This window comes from Gobius niger, assembly GCF_951799975.1.
Source record: "Gobius niger genome assembly, chromosome: 11".
Classification (NCBI taxonomy): Eukaryota; Metazoa; Chordata; class Actinopteri; order Gobiiformes; family Gobiidae; genus Gobius; species Gobius niger.
Window position 1 is genome coordinate 18,106,174 of NC_136862.1, and position 20,221 is coordinate 18,126,394.

At 38.7% G+C, this 20,221-nt stretch overlaps 1 protein-coding gene across 1 annotated transcript in view; it reads right to left on the reverse strand.

Moving 5' to 3' along the window:
* LOC306970759 (ryanodine receptor 1-like) overlaps positions 1 to 20,221 on the reverse strand; it is a gene marked incomplete at both ends in the record, with an annotated part of 45,771 nt that overhangs the window by 2,001 nt on the left and 23,549 nt on the right. The window contains 38 exons of the mRNA XM_079566787.1: positions 54 to 114; positions 203 to 336; positions 1,566 to 1,608; positions 1,693 to 1,823; positions 1,921 to 2,190; positions 2,261 to 2,347; positions 2,423 to 2,582; positions 2,661 to 2,743; positions 2,838 to 4,156; positions 4,227 to 4,308; positions 6,762 to 6,866; positions 6,940 to 7,068; positions 7,711 to 7,799; positions 7,887 to 7,967; positions 9,673 to 9,690; positions 10,297 to 10,370; positions 10,587 to 10,663; positions 10,739 to 10,818; positions 10,897 to 10,996; positions 12,669 to 12,758; positions 12,843 to 12,894; positions 12,987 to 13,099; positions 13,174 to 13,270; positions 13,348 to 13,460; positions 13,534 to 13,668; positions 13,750 to 13,809; positions 13,888 to 14,058; positions 16,092 to 16,184; positions 16,268 to 16,355; positions 16,430 to 16,670; positions 18,163 to 18,483; positions 18,560 to 18,690; positions 19,259 to 19,340; positions 19,410 to 19,521; positions 19,603 to 19,729; positions 19,790 to 19,850; positions 19,921 to 19,970; positions 20,046 to 20,167. Coding sequence (XP_079422913.1) covers positions 54 to 114; positions 203 to 336; positions 1,566 to 1,608; positions 1,693 to 1,823; positions 1,921 to 2,190; positions 2,261 to 2,347; positions 2,423 to 2,582; positions 2,661 to 2,743; positions 2,838 to 4,156; positions 4,227 to 4,308; positions 6,762 to 6,866; positions 6,940 to 7,068; positions 7,711 to 7,799; positions 7,887 to 7,967; positions 9,673 to 9,690; positions 10,297 to 10,370; positions 10,587 to 10,663; positions 10,739 to 10,818; positions 10,897 to 10,996; positions 12,669 to 12,758; positions 12,843 to 12,894; positions 12,987 to 13,099; positions 13,174 to 13,270; positions 13,348 to 13,460; positions 13,534 to 13,668; positions 13,750 to 13,809; positions 13,888 to 14,058; positions 16,092 to 16,184; positions 16,268 to 16,355; positions 16,430 to 16,670; positions 18,163 to 18,483; positions 18,560 to 18,690; positions 19,259 to 19,340; positions 19,410 to 19,521; positions 19,603 to 19,729; positions 19,790 to 19,850; positions 19,921 to 19,970; positions 20,046 to 20,167 — 5,382 coding nt within the window. The remainder of the gene's footprint in view (positions 1 to 53; positions 115 to 202; positions 337 to 1,565; positions 1,609 to 1,692; positions 1,824 to 1,920; positions 2,191 to 2,260; positions 2,348 to 2,422; positions 2,583 to 2,660; positions 2,744 to 2,837; positions 4,157 to 4,226; positions 4,309 to 6,761; positions 6,867 to 6,939; positions 7,069 to 7,710; positions 7,800 to 7,886; positions 7,968 to 9,672; positions 9,691 to 10,296; positions 10,371 to 10,586; positions 10,664 to 10,738; positions 10,819 to 10,896; positions 10,997 to 12,668; positions 12,759 to 12,842; positions 12,895 to 12,986; positions 13,100 to 13,173; positions 13,271 to 13,347; positions 13,461 to 13,533; positions 13,669 to 13,749; positions 13,810 to 13,887; positions 14,059 to 16,091; positions 16,185 to 16,267; positions 16,356 to 16,429; positions 16,671 to 18,162; positions 18,484 to 18,559; positions 18,691 to 19,258; positions 19,341 to 19,409; positions 19,522 to 19,602; positions 19,730 to 19,789; positions 19,851 to 19,920; positions 19,971 to 20,045; positions 20,168 to 20,221) is intronic.

Here is a 20,221-nt window from a genome sequence, read left to right on the forward strand (position 1 = left end):
TTTATCAATATTATAATTATTTTTATATAGACTTAGACATAGACTGTGCTTACCCCATCTGTGAATACTACACCGAATTTCCAAACCTGGTACTTGAGGTCAACAGAAGTCATCCTGAAATAATAAAAGACCAGTATTTAGTCATAGTGGTCAAAGAGACAGTATTCTGTATTATTAAAAAAAAAAAAAAAAAAAACAGTACCATGCGAAGACAGAGTTATCTGGTTCTTCTTGTTTCTTCCCATGTTGCTGACTCACATCAAGAGAAGCAAGATCTACTCCCAGGAGCTCAGCAATCCTCTCTCGGCCATAAATATCTCCATACTTGTCCAGGACCTTGATTTAAACAGAAGGTCTGAATACATTATACCCATAAGCCTAGAGTGCGATTGTAATTTCCATATATTTAATGCGGTTTTAGCACCACTGTGCTCCTCTAATGAACCAGACCAACCCCCATCATGGTTTTGTCATTAAAATTAGGCATTTTTACAAATATTTTTTCTACATTATAAATAACAATAAATAAAATAATAAAAGGACATAATATTATATCCTTAAAAATGATTATATCTTTCATATTAAAGTGTGTGTACTCTCTGAATATGCATGACCTCGCTCCATGGCTAAAACTGATAATCCGTAGCACGAGCAGTGACCTGCTCCATCTCTCGCCACAGACACAATAATCTGTGTCTAAGTCATCCCATACAGATAGCATTGTATCATTGTACAGGTGCTCGTCATACAATTAGAATATCATGAAAAATGTCATTTATTTCTGTAATTCAACTTAAAATGTGAAACTAATTTTAAAAATGTTTAATTTTAATTTTTTAATTTGGGTTTTTTTTACAAACTGAGCCATAATAATCCAAATTATAACAAATAAAGGCTATACATATCTCACTTTGCATGTAATCAGTCTATCTTATATTAGTTTCAAAGTTTAAGTTGAGTTACAGAAGTGAATGCACTTTTTCATGATATTGTACAGTAATTATATGACGAGCAGCTATGTTGTATATCAGTACTGCTCAATCTCGTCACTACTCACAATAAAACAGCAGATCACTTTTTATCTTTTTTGCGAATTGGCTTGTAAAATTTGTTCCGGTGGCCAAGTAAGATAAGCCTTTATTGATCTCACAATGGAGAAATTCACTTATAAAATCAGCTCTCAAGAAACACTCAAGGTGTGCAAAAAAGACAGGAGATGTGCAATCAATTAAATAGTAGATAGTGGTATCTTATATACAATGAATTTAAAAAAAAGCTTTAAGGGGGAAAAAGTACAAATAATAAAAATTAAGTTAGAGCAGACCACAAAAAAACTTTCAGTTTCAGTTCTAGTGCAGGTGGTTGATAAAGAGAAGTATCTATATTATGACATCAGATTTTTTGTGTCATTTCATTATAAGTCTTCCCAAAACCTTGGTCCTTCAAACATGGAAAATATCTTCTTCTAAAACCCATAGAACATGACTACACCAGATTCGTCGTCACTAAAGGCAAAGCATGAACACTGCAACAGAGCCCTTGGAGAAATCAAATAGCTTGAATACCTTTCGCTTGACAAACTTGTCCCAGTAATTGTTTGGGAAGGAGCTGAAAGATACAAATCCACATTATGAGTGTTTACACCATAGCTAATACGGGACAGAAGCTGATTCGAGTTGAGTGAGAACATACGGTGTGTTTAGAACCAGTCGGTCCCACTGGCCTTTGATGTCATCGTCCTCCGGCTGCTCTGTTATGTACAGACCATCAAACTCCAGCTTTCGGGCAAGTTCCTTCTCTCTTTTAAAAATCACCAGTGGAATCTGAAGGCATTTTTAAATCTATTTTAGTTCATAATTCCTGCGGTCAGTCCCAATAAATTAAAATGTGGGTGAAGCGTCTTCATTATTTTGCATGTACCTTGAGACAGTTGTATCCAATAATGCAGATGAAAGAGATAACAGTGTGCAGAATAGCGAGAAAGGACAGAGTGGGCTGCATGTAGCCGGTGCTCTCCTCTAAATAGAAATAAACTGGAACATCTTCCTCATCTTCTTCTCCATCACCCAATCCCGATCCCTCCATGTCATCTCCGGACCCCTCAAACAGCTCGGACCCTTCGAATAGACCGCTGCCCTCAGAGAACCCAGAGCCCTCCATATCCTCTCCATCGGGGGGACTTTCAGACACCTGCGAAATACAATCTTATTAAGACTAATGTGGGGCCAAAATGCAACTTGTCCAAGCAGTTAATATTAACCTTGTAGAAAAGAAGGATGAAGTTCAGTGCAAATGCAATAAAGAGAGCCAAGAAGCGAAGATTGTAGAAATTTCTCGACAGGTAGTTCTGCAGACAGAGAAAAATAATATTAATTTGTTTACAATTGTGTTGACAGCATTATGGCGTGACTAAATCCCAAACCATAAACTTGTTTCTCTGATTTTCCAGTTCACTCCAAATCTGAAAACCACTTCCTCGTTTTGTTTTCTTGTCTTTTTTGGCAGCATGTTTCTTTGGCTCTACAGGTTGTATTTCCTCCTTAACCGGAGTTTCCTTTTCTGCTTTTTCACCACTTTCAGCACTAAAATAAAGGAAAACAAAGTACAATAAGACCCACACATTTAAAAAACATGCAAATAGTTCTCATAGTGCGTCTTACTCAGCCTTTTCGGGCTCCGGAGGGGGCTCCTCGATTCGAGCAGGTTCGGGAGGTTTCTGACCACCATCCGCCTCCTCTGGTTGCTGAAAATAATATGGCAATATCTAACGTATTGTTTTTCAATCAAACAATAATCATATTCCATTGATTTGATTGTCATTCCATGGAAAGACTTACCATTTTCCTCTTGGTTATGGGGGTGCCTTCAGGTGTAGGGGGCTCCACTGTGGCCTCAATGCCCATATCTCCCAGCCCACCGGGAGCATCCATACCGGGGATCCTGCCACCTTCGTTCTCTTGAGTATCCTCCTCTTCTTCCTCTCCACTCCCCGTCTCCCCGGTGTCTGTAACCCCACCCGTGTCCTGCTCCTCTCCTGGACGCAGCTCTCCTGGACCGTCCCCGTGCACATCGTCCTGAGTCGGGTCTGGCATACTCGCAAGGATCTCAGTCACTGTGATATTTTTGGCTCCTTCGACAAGCCCGCCCCCGAACAGAGTTTGCCAGATGATCATGAAGATGCCTTTGCACACGCTGTAGATGAAGAGGAGGATACTCATGAGGATGGTCCAGAAGAAGACTGTCAGAGCCACCACAATCTCCTTTAGGGTCATTTTTCTGATCCTGCGATACTGACGCCGGAGGTTGCGGAAAGTGAAAATGCTCAAGAAGCTTAAAGTGCTGTTGATGAAGTCGGCAAAAGCGGAGCTGGACTCGGGCGGCGCCTCCTCTCCATTGCTCTCCTCTTCTCCGCCCCCGGCTCCTCCGCCCTGCCCTACCTCCGCCCCACCTTCCTCAAGCTCGTCATCCTCCTCACCCTTCTCCTCCTCCTCTTGCTCTGAGATCTGTGACGCGATGTTCATTTCAAAGATGGTGTCCTCGCAGAAGTTCACAAACATCTCCATCTTCTCGGACTCGCCGCCCTCGTTTACCACATCAAAGATGAACTGCCGCTTGGACTCTCGCACCTGTGGCATCTCCCACTGCTTACGGTTGACCTCGCTGATCTCAAAGTAGATGCGCTCAATCTTTCTGCTCGCTCCCATGATCTCAATACGGCCCAGAAAAGGCCTGAAATAGTTGAGCACGCTTTCAGCCTGCTCTAGGAAGTTCTGCAGTCTTGTGTCATGGGGAACGTGCTCGGACAGGTTGGTCAGCAAAACTGCGATGTTGAAGCCAATATCCTTTGCGGGCTCTTGGAAGCGGCTGGCAAACTCCTCGTAGTTGATCATATCGTTCTCATCTGCCTCTGAGCAGGACAAGAGGAACTGGATCTCTGAGGGGGAGTACTGCTTCTGACTGTCCATAGCTTTCTGGAAGTCCTTTTTGGATATGAGCCCACGTGGGTCGGTCACATAATCGCGGAAAGCGTCTGAAGCCACAATGTCTTTGAGTTTGAGGAACATGTCAAAGAACTTGAGGATCATCTCTACATTACTAGATGACTCGACCAGCATGTCCACCATCTGACGGGCTATTGTGCCATTCACCACATTTCCTGAAAAATAACTTATAGTTGAACGTTGAAAACAGCAAAATAGCTAAAATAGTTTAAATCAAACTTGTACCTTCTAACAGTGAGAGCAACATGACGACCATGTCTTTTTGAAGATCAAGAAGTTCCTTGAGCAAACCAATCTGACTTGAATCCTAATGAGAGAAAATCCCCTTATAGTGCATTCCAATACAAATAAAAAATTAAGAGAACTCTCATAAAGATGCAGTGGTCATTGGTCACATGGGATCGAGACTGTCGGGAAGTTGTGGTTATTACACCCTCATTTCAGCAAAAAAAAAAAAAAAAATCAATACAACATTTAATAGTTGATTTAGGATGTTGTGCTCAGGAAAAAACATTCACATTTAGGACAAGGGAGGATTTCAAATTCATGCTGGAAATACACCTGGAAAGCTTAAGTTTATTTAGAGCCTATAAAATAATAATAACAGAGAAACCTTTAAAGAATTTGAATGTGTACATATTTTGTGAAATAATATGGTAGTGCATCATCATGCACTGAGCATTCAGAGACGTTAAAGCACTTAACATGCTTTATTCTTATCCCTGTTACAACTGTGCAAAATGTTGTCTATGTTTATCTTATACTTTGGTTTTAAATGTGTGCAATATACATTACACTGGCACATTTATATAGTGTATACTACATCTAAAGCATCAGGCCATAAACAATCCACTACAAACAAAAGCACATTCATCGGCATTCGGTATTAGTCAAAGCTTAGTGAAGAGTAACTTAAGTTAAACACAGGGTGGTGTCAAATAATATTGTATTAAAGTGTTTACTCCAACTGACAGTGGAAGTTAAAAGTCAAACCCTTTCTCAGGGAGTTTTTCAGTCACCTGCTTCAGCTTCAAAGAAACTAATGGATATACTCAAAAAAACAACACAATTTAGGTGCTATTGTATTTGCTCAAGCTGTAGACAACTGTATATTTTCCTACAACATGTCAAAATATCAAATAATATAAAACCACTGCATCACTAAATCAATTACATGTTGGTTGCACGATGAGTGACACAAAAAGGATGCTCCTGACAACGTACGTTAAGTGCATCTTTCCAGCATAAAGCGCCATTTGATGAAGCAGGTGAGTTAAAACAGCCTGATAAGAGAAACCAACACTGGACTAGTAAACACATTATCACATCAATAGATAGTGAAATAGATACATACTTTACCCTGCAATGACCATGTGGAAGACAGTTTAGATAATTATTATTCAGCTTTTGAACATACATTTGAACATACAATTACCTTAATGACTAAATTTGTATATGACCTATGGTGTAAAGTGTGAACAGGTGGCGCTGGCTGAACTGTAGGCGTTGTGTTAGGCGTTTCTTGTGTTAAGAGTTTGCTGAGCGTGGGACTCTGGGATGCAGTAATGCTGCGCGCTACACTGTACACGGTTATACATGCAATACACGGAATCAGGCCTCAGTCATCCTGAAGAATGACTTCAGTCATGAGATACCCTCAAAGTATTTTTAACCTTTTATTTGTAACATGTTTCACCACATGGTCTGCAGTGGTTCCACACTTTTATATTGTATTTCTTCCCCTTAAGAAAACAATATAACATCATATACTAATTCAGTATTCATTTGTTCATTGTGTTTTTTAAAGGCTGTTCATTAAATATTAAAACAATAAAATGTGGAAGCACTTTTAAACCATACTGGCGGTACAAATAAACTGTGTGAATACTTCGTGGGATAAAGATGTGACCTTGTTCTGTCAGTAAGTATTTTGAATTCAATAAGAAGATTATATGCAAGTACACACATGTACTTTTTATTATTATTTAGAAAATATACTTGAGAAACCTGTCTGCTCTGTTCAAGCTGTGACTATAACCCTGTCCTTGCAAATAGGTCAACACTGAGATTATTACGTAAGAGATTTATTCTGCCAATACTCTATATTATCAAGATTATGTAATACTTGAGCACAGTCCTAACAGTGACCAAAGTAATTATAGAGGTTTTTATTTTTTATTTTAAAGCCACTCTATGTAACCTCAGTATGCATTCATTACCACTGTGGGATGTAAGCACATTAATGCTGCTGCAGCAGTCCGCTCATACTTAATACTTTACATTTAGTATTACTAAGCACCAGTAATTGAGTAGTAATCTGTTACCTTAATCTGTGGATCTATTTAGCTATTTATTTTTAAGTAGAAAAACAGTTAAAATAATGGTTTCTTTATTTATTTTTAAGATATTCATTGAAGCTTGATAAATGTTAAAATTCTCTTATGCTTAATAACGTAATGCTTTTTGTAACAGGACGACACATTGAATTTAGTTTACCAAAGGCCTAAACCTTTATGAATGTTAAACAGCACAAATATGATTGTGTGCAATGGAATGGGTCTGCAGTGGTAAATGGTTATTTTTAATAATGTTTGATTCCGAGTTATGAGTGTAGAATCTTTATTCATAGAAAATAAATGTACATGATTTGTATCAGCTTGCTGCATAATAAAACATAGAAGTAAAAATGGTCTGAAAACTTTCTGAAGCCACTGTATATTCATACAAACAAAAGGCAAAACAATGTAACTATGTCCTTACCTGAGCGAGCTTCATCATCATGTGAGCAAAAACATGAAGGAAGCCAACAATTGCATCCCAAAGTCTGCTGTGAGCCAGGGACTGCTGGTTGCCAGTGCACGGACCCTAAAACAACAGACTGTTAAAGCAGGACCAACATACAACGAACAAAAATGACAGTAATTCTCCTCAGACTCACCTGTATGTATTCTGTGAGGCTGTTGAAAATCTGTTTGGCCACAGTCATGGCTTTCGAGAAGTTCTTCTTTCCTGGTTCATCAATGACGTCTTTGCCAGAATAATACCAGTAGAAATCGCTGATGGACTCCTGAGAAAAGTTTTAGGTACAAAGATCGTGCCTTCATTCACACTAATAAAACATAGATCTCTGTTAAGTTAAAGGGGCTAGATGCAAGTTTGTGATTGTATACTCACTACTGCCATCTCAGGCCTTATGCGTAACTGCAGCTTCTATATTAAACTCGTGCATGACGGCATTTCGGACCCGAATTAACACCTTTTGAGTGACAGTGCAGGATTTTAGAGGCAGTTGTGGCTAATAGGTCTGGGCTCATTCTACACATTAGGACATGGCTGGAACATGTAGGGGGAGGAAAATACATAATTTTAACATTTTTAAACTCCGTATAGTCCCTTTAAGTTAAGATACACTTAGTTTGGTTCCAAAAGTGAAATGTGTTTTCTGGATATGACCTGTTCTGCCCTATACAGGGTCAATGTCAGGACTAAACAAAATCTCTGAATGCATGAAATTGATGGTAAATACTCAAGAACTGAATCATTTTGAAATGAAGAGCTTTGACACACTGGGAAGACGAGCTAAGTTAAGTATGCTTGAGGGTATCAGAATAATCTACAGAGGGCCCATTGTTTACCTTTCTGTAGTATAACTATGATTTTTTTTTTAATAATGCCAAACTAAACAACAATTGATGAAAAAAAACTTAACCTGCAGTCGAAGAAGGTAATCCACTGTGCAGATGATGATGTTGATTGTTGTTGTGCTGCCCGTTTGTGTCCGCAAATAGTTTTGAAAATCTGTAATGGCATAATGCAGACTTTTACTTGTTTTAATGCAGTTAAATGCTTAATTGACTTTTTTTTTGTGGACATTATTGCACCCACCATTATTATGACCCTCACAAAGCAACTGCAAAAAGCGGAAGAGGTCGCATGTGAATTCATCGTCAGCCATGACTTTTTCATCTAAAAAGAAAAGGAGAAAACTTTATATTCCCACTGAATTAGGTTAACACACTCTTACAAACAGTTCATGTTAATACGTGTAAATGAGTAATTGTGAGAAATGTAATTAAAAAAACAAAACATGAACTGTATAACTTACCATGAAATCTGATTGAGGTTTAGTAGTATGTGACACTGCAAACCCACACACCAGACCAAATGTATCTCATGAAAAGAAAATGATAAAATGAGTAACAATAGTTAGTATGTAATATTTCGGCAAGAAAAAAATGGAATGATATTTTAAAAAATTGTCATTATTTTGAAAGGTCTTCAAGTGAGTGTGTTCTTTTTCCTTTCTCTACTACTACTACTACTACTACTACTACTACTACTACTACTACTACTACTACTACTACTACTACTACTACTACTACTACTACTACTATCTCTCTGGATTGGAATACTGCGCTTTACAAGCCTGTATTGCCAATTTTCTCAAAGCGCTACACTGTCGTCATTATTCATTCACTCCATACTCGGTGGTGGTAAGCTACTGTTGTACTGTCACAGCTGCCCTTGGGGGAGACTGATGGAAGCGAGGCTACAAGTCTGTGCCATCGGCCCCTATGATCATCACCAGCCGCTCACTCACTGCATTCACCCAGGCTTCCTGATGTTCCCAAACAGTCTCGCATCCAAGTACAGACCAGGCCCTTCCTGCTTAGCTTCTGAGATCTGACAGGATCGGGCAGAGCGAAGGCGGTATGGCAAAACAGCAAAATAAATGTTAATATAAGTTGATCTAATATTAAAGTTTAAATCTAAAAATATGTAGCAACAATTTTAAAATATGTTGCACCTTGTTGCACAACTTCTATTCCTTTTTAAGGTGGTCATCTTACTCTAAGATTCAAAGTGCTCCATGATTGTAGTTAGCTCATGGAAAACATTGCATCCAAATTACGCTCACTTGAAGACTTCCAGACATTGTGAATGAAAAGAGAACTTGGACTATTGTGTACTCAGAAGTACAATTTTAAAATGATCATTCTCATGACTTCACGGACACACTTTTCATCAGAAACACCATGCACAAAAGACACTGATAGGACATGGCAACAGATATAAAATACAATACACAAATACTAAAAAGCAGAATGCACAGTTGTAGACATTTATACTGACACAGTGAACCTGGACAACTAGTCAAAGCAACTAGTCTAACCATTTCATGTGCATTAACAGCACACAGTATCTTCCAGGATCAATTTTTGCTTTTTGACCCTAACCAACGGCTGAGTAGGCAAAATGCATGCACAACCAAGATGATAAGAGAGACTGGGTCAGTGTCCATCAAACCATGATACATGACTAATTCATATCAGATCGAGTCACTGTGAAATCGTTGGTCACACAGTTTGATCTCGCTAGACTTAAAATGAGTGCACAGGAGTAAAAAAAAAAAAAAGAACAAAAAGAAGGTAAAACACCACCCATGGTTTTAGTGTTTTTAAATGAAATTAGACTATATTTTGTTTTTATCTTATTAAAAATGAAAGACGACAGGTTTTGCAGAAATGGAGATGAGAGATGGACAAGTGAGCCAGTCCTCTTTTGGCGTAACTAAAGTGTTAGAGCATATAGTGTAGAAGGAAGAAAATGGCAACATAGGGACAGCGGCCAGTGACAGAAAGAGAGACAGGTGGATAGAAATGTGATTTACCGCGCTCTCGGTTCATGTCTGAGGACCATGAAAGGTGGGACAAGGGAGAGGTGGCAGTGATCATGGGGAAGGGAGAGAGGATCAGTTTGTTGACAACAGAAGACGACTTGAGATGAGGACGAGGATTAACATCATTCCATGGAAATTTAAAAGAATTATCAATGGGCCTCCACAATTAGGTGACAAAATGGTTGATCAAGTTCGATCGAATCATATTTAGCTACAGTGTACAACAAAGCAAGCTATTACAGTGTTTTACTCTATGTTAATAGTATTTAAGGTTAGGAAACTTGACATTCAATTAAAACAATCCGTACCCGGTAAATATGACTATTATCAGTCCCTTGTTTTCTCAGTAATGGGTGATAGAAATCATTAAGCATATCTGAACCTCAGTCTACATCTTAAAGTGTGTACTGTACAATCAATAATGCAGTACTTCCTATCTTGTATAGTTCAACATCCAGCATCAGTGAAAAAATGTTGGATATAGAAACTGTTGCTTGGGTAAATTATTGCAGTCTGTGATTTTTTTTGTATGATCTAATGACCATATACTGTTTAGATAACTCGATAACGACATATAATCAGAAAGATGAAAAAGTATGGGGTATTGCAACTTACTGGTGCCTTCCTCTGAAACCATGCCGAGCCCCTCAGCCTTATTCTGTCTTTCAAAGGCATTTAGATCCAATACACTGCAAGAAAGCATTGAATGAAATACGGCAGATAGAGGTGTGCGTGTCAAAATAAAGCAAATGCAGAGCAAGAAAAAACAAATGAGGAGAAATTCTGCCATCTGCTATTTGACAATCATTATAATTTGTTCTGACACACTTTCTGTATGGAACAAAAACGATGCAAGAGCAACAACCTCAACAGATATGATACAATTAGTCTGTTGTAGAACTCACCAGCATGTCTGCATCAGAGACTGGACACTCAAAAAGAAGCCCACATCCTTCTTGTCTTTCAAGTACTCCAACATTTTCTATAAGGTAAGAAAAGTCTCAAAGGCACTTTCAATTATTTTCCAATTTCTAAGTGATGTAACTTAGAGACTTACTCGTTGAACTTCACAGTTACCTCCGTTCAGGATAGAAATACCTAACTTTAGAGTTGTTGATACCATCGGACCGGTTTCACCTAATTAAAATATGAATACACGTTCTATAACAAAAGTGTGAAAGATTAGATAGAGCAACAAAACGGCAGAAATCCAACCTTTGCAGGCACTGATCATCTGAAGGACCATCTCCGCTGCTCCACGGTTGTGAAGTCTTGACTGCTGATAAAGCAGCCTCTGTTTCTCCATTTCTTTTTCCTGAAGAGTGTGAACATAATATATATGAACATTTAACTCACGTAGAACCAAATTAAATATTAACACTTCTATTGCATACACAGACATCCAAAATGTTCAAATGTTTGCTGTATCTGAGACATAATCAAGTTACACAAATATCGTCCTTGTAGAGATTACTTACCTCGTCCAGCCCTGCAATGTAGTTAATATTTACACAGCAATCGCTACTCTTTCACACATTCAGCCCACTACCTTAGTTAATATGAAGTGTTTAGACTACTTTTCCACATTTGCTAAATCTAGCAAACGTTAGACTACAGAAAACGCCGCCAGCTAATGATCACTTATAATAATACACTTATGCATGATTCATACAGTATGTAGAAGACTTATAGTGTAATAAAAAGCTCATTCACTTCCCCATTCAGACACCCCACCTCCCACACCACCCAGCCTCCCTCCACCCACATAAGCCTGGCTGTGGTCTACCCGCTATGTGTGGTGCGCAGGGCTTCAGGCCTAACCTGTTAAACCTCTTCTTTCAGACTCATGTAGTGTATGCAGCACACGTATAGTACATGTAATGTGTGCGACTCTATATTTGTGGGGAGAACAGTTTATGTGCTATTCTGACTTTCTTCTCTGTAGTCTGTCAGTGGTGAGTGAAGAGAGACACTGAACAGTCCATGCCGTTATTTAACACTGTTATGATGGTGTAAGAAATGACATGGAAAGATGGAGAGAAAGACAGCTTAAACTGGGAGAAGGAATGGTACTTTTAATTTTATCTATTACACTGTGTTCCATTGAATATATTTAGGATTCACATGTCCAACTCCCAGTTTGATATAAATCCTTGGACGTGACTGAGGTTTTAATTATAACAGACAAGACAGTGGTGATAAACCGCTTTAGTACACTACCCTCAACTAAATTAATATACTGCCCTCCAAGTTGGTATGCTATCCTCCATGTCGAAGTATAGTAAATGCTAACAAGCCTTGCAACTTGCAGCATTGTGTGTCAACACAATCTGGGAGGGAATGGATCAAAGGCATGTGCCAACTAGAAATGGTAGCTTAGTGTCATAAAGTAACACACCCATAACTGTATTAACTGCAGAACACTCAAGAGTATTGGGATGTTCTATATATTATTCAAGCTGCAACCTAAGCTGATGCCTTTTTAGATATGTGTTTTTACTATTTATAAAACTTTTTTATGACTTGACCTGCTCTAAAGAAATGCACAAAAAATCCAATGTGCTTGTACTGTTTTGTACATGTGCAAATGGCTATAAATTCTATTCCATGAAAGTCTAAACCTGGCTTTATTGAGTGGGGCGTAAACGATTGTAAGTAGATTGTTTTGTTGTTAGTTTCTGTATTTAGTTATAATGCAAATATCATTCAGTTGGATCCAATCCAAGTTACTTCTGAGTTTAAATAAATATTTTTAAACTTTTGTAAAGATCTATATGACTGAAATTGTGGTATTAATCAGAATCACTACACATTTTTCAATATATATATTTACTATATTAACTGGATTGGACCAAATAATGCAAACAAAGACAAACGGAGGAAAAAGAGAAGGAGAGATGTGATTGTGAAGTGATGTCTGATGATGGATCACTCGTGCGTCGAGAGCTACCGCTGTGTCCTTGTCCCAGCCCCTCGCCGCCCATTACCAGTTCTGACTGTCGCACCTCAAAGGACATCTCATCCTCTGCACCTTCCATATCCTCTCCCCCTTCTTCTTCTTCGTCAATATGGCAACTCTATAAAAGTAAACAAAAACTGAGCAGCACATTTTTTGCTACATCTTACTCGACTGCAATCTTTATTCTAAAAGTGTGACTTACCTTTGCCATAATATCTGCATATGCCATGTAAAGATAGTCTGTGTCTAGTTTGCTGTAGCGCAAGAACAAAAAGATGAGATCGAATTACTAAAATGAATTCTTTGCCCATTGTGACAAAATGCATTTCCATAAACAACTTGGAACCTCTTTTCTGTTAAAGCAGTGCGACTGAAATGCAAAATGAGTTGATGAAGAGGATCAGGCTTCGACTCTCTTTCTTCCTCCTCTTCTACTTCTACTTCTTGCTCCAAAGCTTTCTGTAAAGAGGAAATATTAACAAAGGCAAATGGAATAACACAGACATATAAATGACTAAGATGGTGACACTCACGGACAAGTCATCGATCATTCGATCTTCAAAGGCATAACCTTCGGTGAAAAGCCAATTGCGCTTGTAGCCTTCAAGGAACATATTTGAAGCTCTGTGTCTTTAAGTGCACAAACAGTCAGTTCAATTTGCATATGTTTAAATGATAATTATCAGTTGTGCCTCCAGCGTAAATACCTTGGAATGTTGTACAAAGGCGTCATCCTGAAGCATGCAACAACAGCCCTGCGCCTCTGCTTGGACAGGAGCTTGTGCCACACCATCTTCTTTGACTTAAAGGGGTGCTCTGTCTATTTACAAGGTTTGAAAAAACACTTTTCAGTAACCCTGCAAATAATATAATAATACATAATAGACACTTACCAATTCGAGATGGTACAGGACAGCAGAAACCTCCTGTACTCTCTTCACAACTTTTACAGGAGCGTCTGCGTCTTCTGCCTTTCCTGCCATCTCTTTGTACAGGGCCATCTGCCAGCGCATGGAAGGATTGTCCACCTTTTTAAAAACATAGACACAAATCTGAAAACAACGCACTCTCGATTAGACGATTTACTTTTTTCAAATTTGATCATGCACCTTGCCCTGAAGATGGAGATTGTTCTGTAGAAATTCCCTCACTTCCTCATCTGTGTCCCTCTACAAAATACAGCAGTGCCAGGTTGAAATAATAAAGTAAGCATTGCATTAAAGTTGAAACATTTTTCTAAATTCTACCAGTGAGTATCGGATCTTGGCCAGGTTTATTAGCTCCTGGTCAGCGGGGGAGCACATATTGAGTCCAATGGGCAGCATCTTTTTGAGAGCAGCCACAATGAGGGACGTCTGCACAGAGTAGCGATCTCCTCGCTTCTTCTTCTTGGTTCGCTCTGCATCGGAGCCACCACCCTGAAATGCAGAGAGATGATCTAAAGAGCATTCAAGCTATCTCGTAATGTGCCAAAGAGGTGATACCAAGACCAACATTTTTTTTTTTTTTATCCGTTGAGAATGTGACAGAAAGCCAGGTAGTCACTGGGACAAATGTACAGCCCTTTTGCTGAACCTCTACACCCAGTTGACTAAAAACTGTCAGAATAACCCACTTATTGCGGGGTTTGCCTAAAGCTTACACTGCCATGGTTTAAGTTTATTACAGGAATAGGAAAAGGCCATGTTATGAGGGAATAACAGGAAACAGAATATTGAGGAAAGGAACAGGTTCAAAGGACAAAAGGCATGCAACACATATTTTTCAATCAAGTCGTTCACATAGCAAACACACTGAAGCAGTTTTGTAAAAAGTAAATCCATTTGTCTTAGGCAACTTATAGTGAGTACTAGTGATACTACTTCAGCATTAGCTGCATTACTTCTAATAATGAGGATGTTAATGCCAGCAAGCGACGGTATATGCTTTAAGTCCTCCTGTTATCTGCTCTTTCTATAGTCCTCCGAAATTAGCATGAACCATACACATGTCATACAGTGTATTTTAATTAAGTTAATGCAAGCAAGAAAACAATGCATATAAAATGTGTAAGGACAGCTATTGCATCAAGGATACAAGATATTTATAGACAACAAGTTTGTCACCTTATAATGTAAATTATATGTATTTTCTTACAATAAAAAAAATAGAGTAAATATTTTTGATAATATAACAATGGGAAAGTGAAAATATAGAAGTGTACAAGTGTAATTTCTTGGAATCTTGATGCCAGGTGTGTTTGTGTGATAGACAAAACAAGACATTTAGGGGATCATTTGTGTTTCACGACAAATCAATGTCTTGGTTAGATTTAGCAAATCTGAGCTGAAGAGGGAAATTAGCAAAGGTTATCTTACATATAAATGTTAGTGGGTGTGTTTATCAGGAACTTTGTAGGAAACTAAACCATGTTGAGCCATGGCATTTCCAGGGAGGAAAGAAGAAAGAGCACAGAGAAGACTAACATCACCCCCTAAAGGCAAAAAGCTGCATTACAAAAGCTACATTTCATCCAACCTTGGATAAGAAAAATACACAAGACATATTGAAAGAAAGACTCCGGCTATGTTCAAAAAAGAGCAAACTCAGTGTCTCTGGGTGATGGCACGGTGCTCTTGTGGCAGCAGATTGTCCAGCCTTGAACCCAGTGCCATGAGCCCAACTTTAGCTGAGTACTTTCATCAAGCGCCTCCAGACTCCCCCCCTTGCACACTGGCAGGACAGAGCAGCGGCCTCAGGGGGCAGCCCTCTGTCCACTTACGATATGTGTGTAATGTGGGGATGTTGGCTGTAGTATTAACTTCTGTGCTCAGCACAGGACAAGATAGTGGAGCACTAATGCCAGTGTAAGTGGATACAAACTGCATCTGCTGCTTCTCCGAAGTAAGGCTTGACTAGGATTTTTATCTTCTATTTATATATCTAAGAATAACACGATATACATATACAGCAATGGCACATTCTTAACTAGGCTTTTAGAGTTCATGACTAAGCAGATACACCTCTAAAAGGTTGTACTCAGTAAAAGCACTAAATTATCTCAAGTTTAAGCATGTGCCAATTATTTGAGTTATTTGCAATATGTGGATCAGTTGTGCCAGTGTGCTGGAGAGGTTGATGAAAAGCTCCCCCAAAGTGAGGTGCCATGCGATCAGCACAGCGGACGTGCAGAAACAAAGTCTAACCTCTGAGTCCCCGCCCTGGAAACCCAACAGAAGAGACAAGGGACAGTCAAAGAGAACATCATGTTAACACCCACTTCAACAGGTTTTAGCCTAAGTTAAAACATTTATACACACAGGGGGAAATATTTTTGTGACAATACACAAACAATAAGCAGAGATTTCACATTATAAAAACAAATAACAAACTGAATCTATTTTTGAAATGTAAAAAAAAACAAAGAAACAAAAAGACGAGTGGACGGACATAGAGCCTGTGATAAACTGACCTTGCTCATTTTGCTCTTGCTGTCAGCCGTCAGAAAAGACATGTTGTTGATCTCATTCATCACCACAAAGTTCTGCTCTTCTCTCTTGAAGTTCTGCACACACAGAGATCCACACATAAAAATGCAGTAAATTAATGACTGTATGCTAAAAAAAAAAAAAAAAAGTTCAAACTTACATGAGACTTAGACCAGAAGATGAAGACTTCTCCAACCATTCTGAAGAGCTCCTCCGCATCGGGGTCTGGACAGGTCAGCCACCTCGCTCTGAAAACGCAATATGACAAATATTTAGCTTAAACACAACCACCACTACCACTAATACTAAGATGATGTCTCACCTGTTGTTGTCCACATATCGGATAAGCAGAGGGTACAGAGCATATAGATCTCTACAGAGGACGGCAAACTCATCTCGTATGGTGCCATCTTCCTCGTCTCCCTCCGACTTTCCCTCCATTCTCAAATGGTCTTCCTCAGCCACTACTTTTGAAGTGCGTTTCTTCAGCTTTTCCATTGTTGGAATAAAGTGGGATTTGAGCATTTCCGGCTTCGCTCTGCTCACAATCGGCTGAGAAAACACTAAAAGAAAACATTAATTTCAAGGTTTATAGAGGCAAGTCAAATTTAAGCTTTTAAATGCAAACAATACATGTCTTGATCAGAATCAGAATCAGAAAAGTTTTTATTGCCATTGTTTGTAAACAGGTTCACAAGCAAGGATTTTTTCTCGGTGAGAGGTGCAATATTAAACATAGAAACATATAACACAGAGTTTAGATAAAAATAAGCTATACAACTTTAAACTATACGGCTTTAGGGGCATGCATAAGAATATTAAAATAAATAAGATCAAATATAAGAGGTAAAATATGGTAGACGACAACAATTGACATAGAACAACAACGGGATTGGATTTACATATTGTGAAGGTGTATAAAGTGATAAAGTGATATAAAGTGATACAGTTATAAGTGATAGCAGTGGATCTAAGTGCGGACATACCACATAGTGCAATAGAGCAGATTACAGTATATACTGAGTTATTAGTACAGTTATAAGACTTGCAACATTTCAAACAGAGGAAAGATAATTGGTATGGACAAAACGGGCAACTTTTAGGCAATAGAAAAAGGTCAATTTCAGACAGAAATGCAACAGAATATGTTCAGATAACATAATTTTGGTATTTCTAATCAACTTATACAGTAAAAATACTTGAGCAAAGTCATAATTTGCCAAGAAGTTTAGTAGAGTTAATGCCACCTTGAATCCAGTTTAATGCTTTAATGGCATGGCTTTGATTTTGGCACAATTAATTTCATGACTTTTAAACCCTAATTTTGAATTTGACGTCTTTTTACATGTAAGTCCAGTTGTTTTTGTTTGAATTTACATGATTGAATCAGCCACCTGGATGTCTGAGAATTTCTATTTAGTTTAATTTCATATTTTATAACTTAAAACAGCACTAAGTAACTCATGCCCCTAGAGGCCATAAGTGCCACTGCAGGTGTCGTAGCATGTTGCGTGTTTTACTTATTAATTGTCCGTGAGAGTAAATACTACGCTGACAGAAAAGATAAAGGGAGAGATGGATATTGTACATCCAATTACACACTGGAGATCATTTTTTTCATTCAAACTTGGCTGTAAATACTGTTTAAGTGGCACTAGCCCGCAGTTAGCTTTGCCCGTTAGCCTGTTAGCTTCTTCTTCGTGATGCTATTAATGTGTATTGCACCTCCAACCTGGAGGCAGCGAAGTTGCAATTGTGGTTTTCTGGCTAGAGACATCAGGGGGAGATGAAAGACTCCCCAATCATTCCATTAACACTTGTATTAGCCCCAGAGGGACTACGAAATGGATTTATTGAGGTTGTCATGTATTATGCTCATATACATGAGAACTGATCTTCAGCTTCCAAAGAGGGAGTGAAGAAGTTTGAATAAGGCTAAAAACAATGACTTTCTGCTAGCAAGTCAGGCTTTGTAAATGAGCCAGAGCAAGTCTGGTATTTTTTATTACAACATTATAACAAAGTTAAAGTACAGCCTGTGAAATTCCTACTCACCAGCCAGTCTCTTCATCCAAGAGGCCTCATCAATGCCTAGATTGTTAACGACTATTTTCATGATGCTTCCCAGCAGTTGGTTGAGATGCTCTGATGTAACGTCAGTGCAGATCTGGCCCTCCATCTCTGGGAAGTTTTCGGGACCCCTTTCCCACCAGCGCGGCAGGTAGTTACACAACATGGGCAACGTGATTTCGATCACGTGGGGCATCTCAGTGTACCGCGCGCCTGATTCTGCCAAGTCTCCGATCTCCTTCAATAAGGTGTCCAGTTCTGGGATGTCAGGGCACAGTTCTTGGACCTCATTTGGCAATCCCAAAACTTAACAAAAAGAGAAATGATTGTAGATATTTCTCAACCTTTATTATATCGTGCATTGGATCGTGTGAATGCTTACTGGCTCTTTCCCTTGGCGTTTTTGTGGTGTAGACAGAGAATGTATTGAACTCATTTAGGTGTGGCTCTAAATAGGCCACTGGCATAGCATTAGCGAGGTGGGCCAGACACTCCCCAAGAGCAGGCCTCTGTCTGTACATGCCGATTAAAAGCAAAGCAGTTAGCATTGGCATAGACAACTGTATATACACTCTGAATCAATTTAATAAGAAATAACAGTGACAATTCTGTATTAAAGGGATATTTCAGGATTTTTGACATAGGGCCTCATTTCCTAGTCCTTTTCTAGAGTGTTGTTGATTTCTGGAGATATTTGGCTAGTGCTAGGCTAGAATAAGTTATTTTAAATGCAAAATGGTTATATTAAAAAAAAAAAAATCAGTCAACACAGACATTTATATTGGCAGTCTGGTGTTAAAAGTGATTTTCCTTAGGTGCACTGTGCTTGGGTCAGATTTTTTTTATTGCAGGCTACTAGTTACCATCGACATACACTAGCCTAGCACTAGCCTAGCACCAACCACTAAACTCTTCAAATATAAGGACTGCATGAATTAACAATTTTTTTTATTTTAAATCTCCAGAAATCAACAACACTCTGGATGAATTGGAAATTAGGCCCTATGTCAAAAATCCTGAAATATCCCTTTAACTATAAATAATAACTATAGCCATTGACCAAACACCTGGAAAACATTACCTCTCAACATGAGGATTCTTCACTGTCCCCAAAGAGTAAATGCTGCACATAATACGATAACATGACATCTGCAGATCATCCACTGCAAACAACAAAACAGGGAGGTCATGCTGACTATATTAATCTCAATAGCATTTTAAATCGAACTTACACATAACATCATCCCCAAAACCATGTTGAGCGATGTGGTCGAACAGGGATGTGAGGACTGGCAACAGGGCGATGGTGGTGTAGTTGATGTTCTGGGACACGCCTTTCACTTGCTTTGAGGGAAAAATGTAAAGTAGGACTAGTTTACATGTCATACTCTTGGAAAACTATTAAGGCTTGGCAACTGTACTTACTTGGTTTCCTTTAGATACTTTTCCCAGTTTTAGATTCTCTACCATTTTCTCGATGTCATCAGCTGCGCTCTCGAAGAACGATCGCAACCCCGCCTTCACAATCTCTGGTCCCGATTTCATCACAGTCCTGAAAAACAAAACAATGAGAAAAGAACCAAGAGGGTTTGTACTAAACAAGCATTATTACCTTGCATCCAGTGACCGTGCCAGAATGTGAAGACAGTTGACAATGGCAGAGGCATCAGTGCCTGGCAATTTATGTATGTTTTAGCAAAAAGTCACAGCTAACACTTAATAATACATGAATAAATATCTTACCAAAGAGAGAGACTCTGTGTCTCACAAGTGCAGCCATTTTACAGAATATGCTGTAATTATAAAAAAAAGTGGACAAATTATTACATTAATTATTATGCTCCATAAGAAAATGTGTAAATTGTTACCTTGCAATCATTTCCTTTTCTTTGTTTGATGAGTGTCCACCACTGCCAAGTACCTTTGCAGGTGTGGACAAGAAGTAGAGGCAGTGGTTTTTGAAATACTGATTAATCAAAGGCATCAAGATCTGGCAAAGAAAGAATTAAGAGTTTACACAAACACACAAAATCACTGAGCTGCA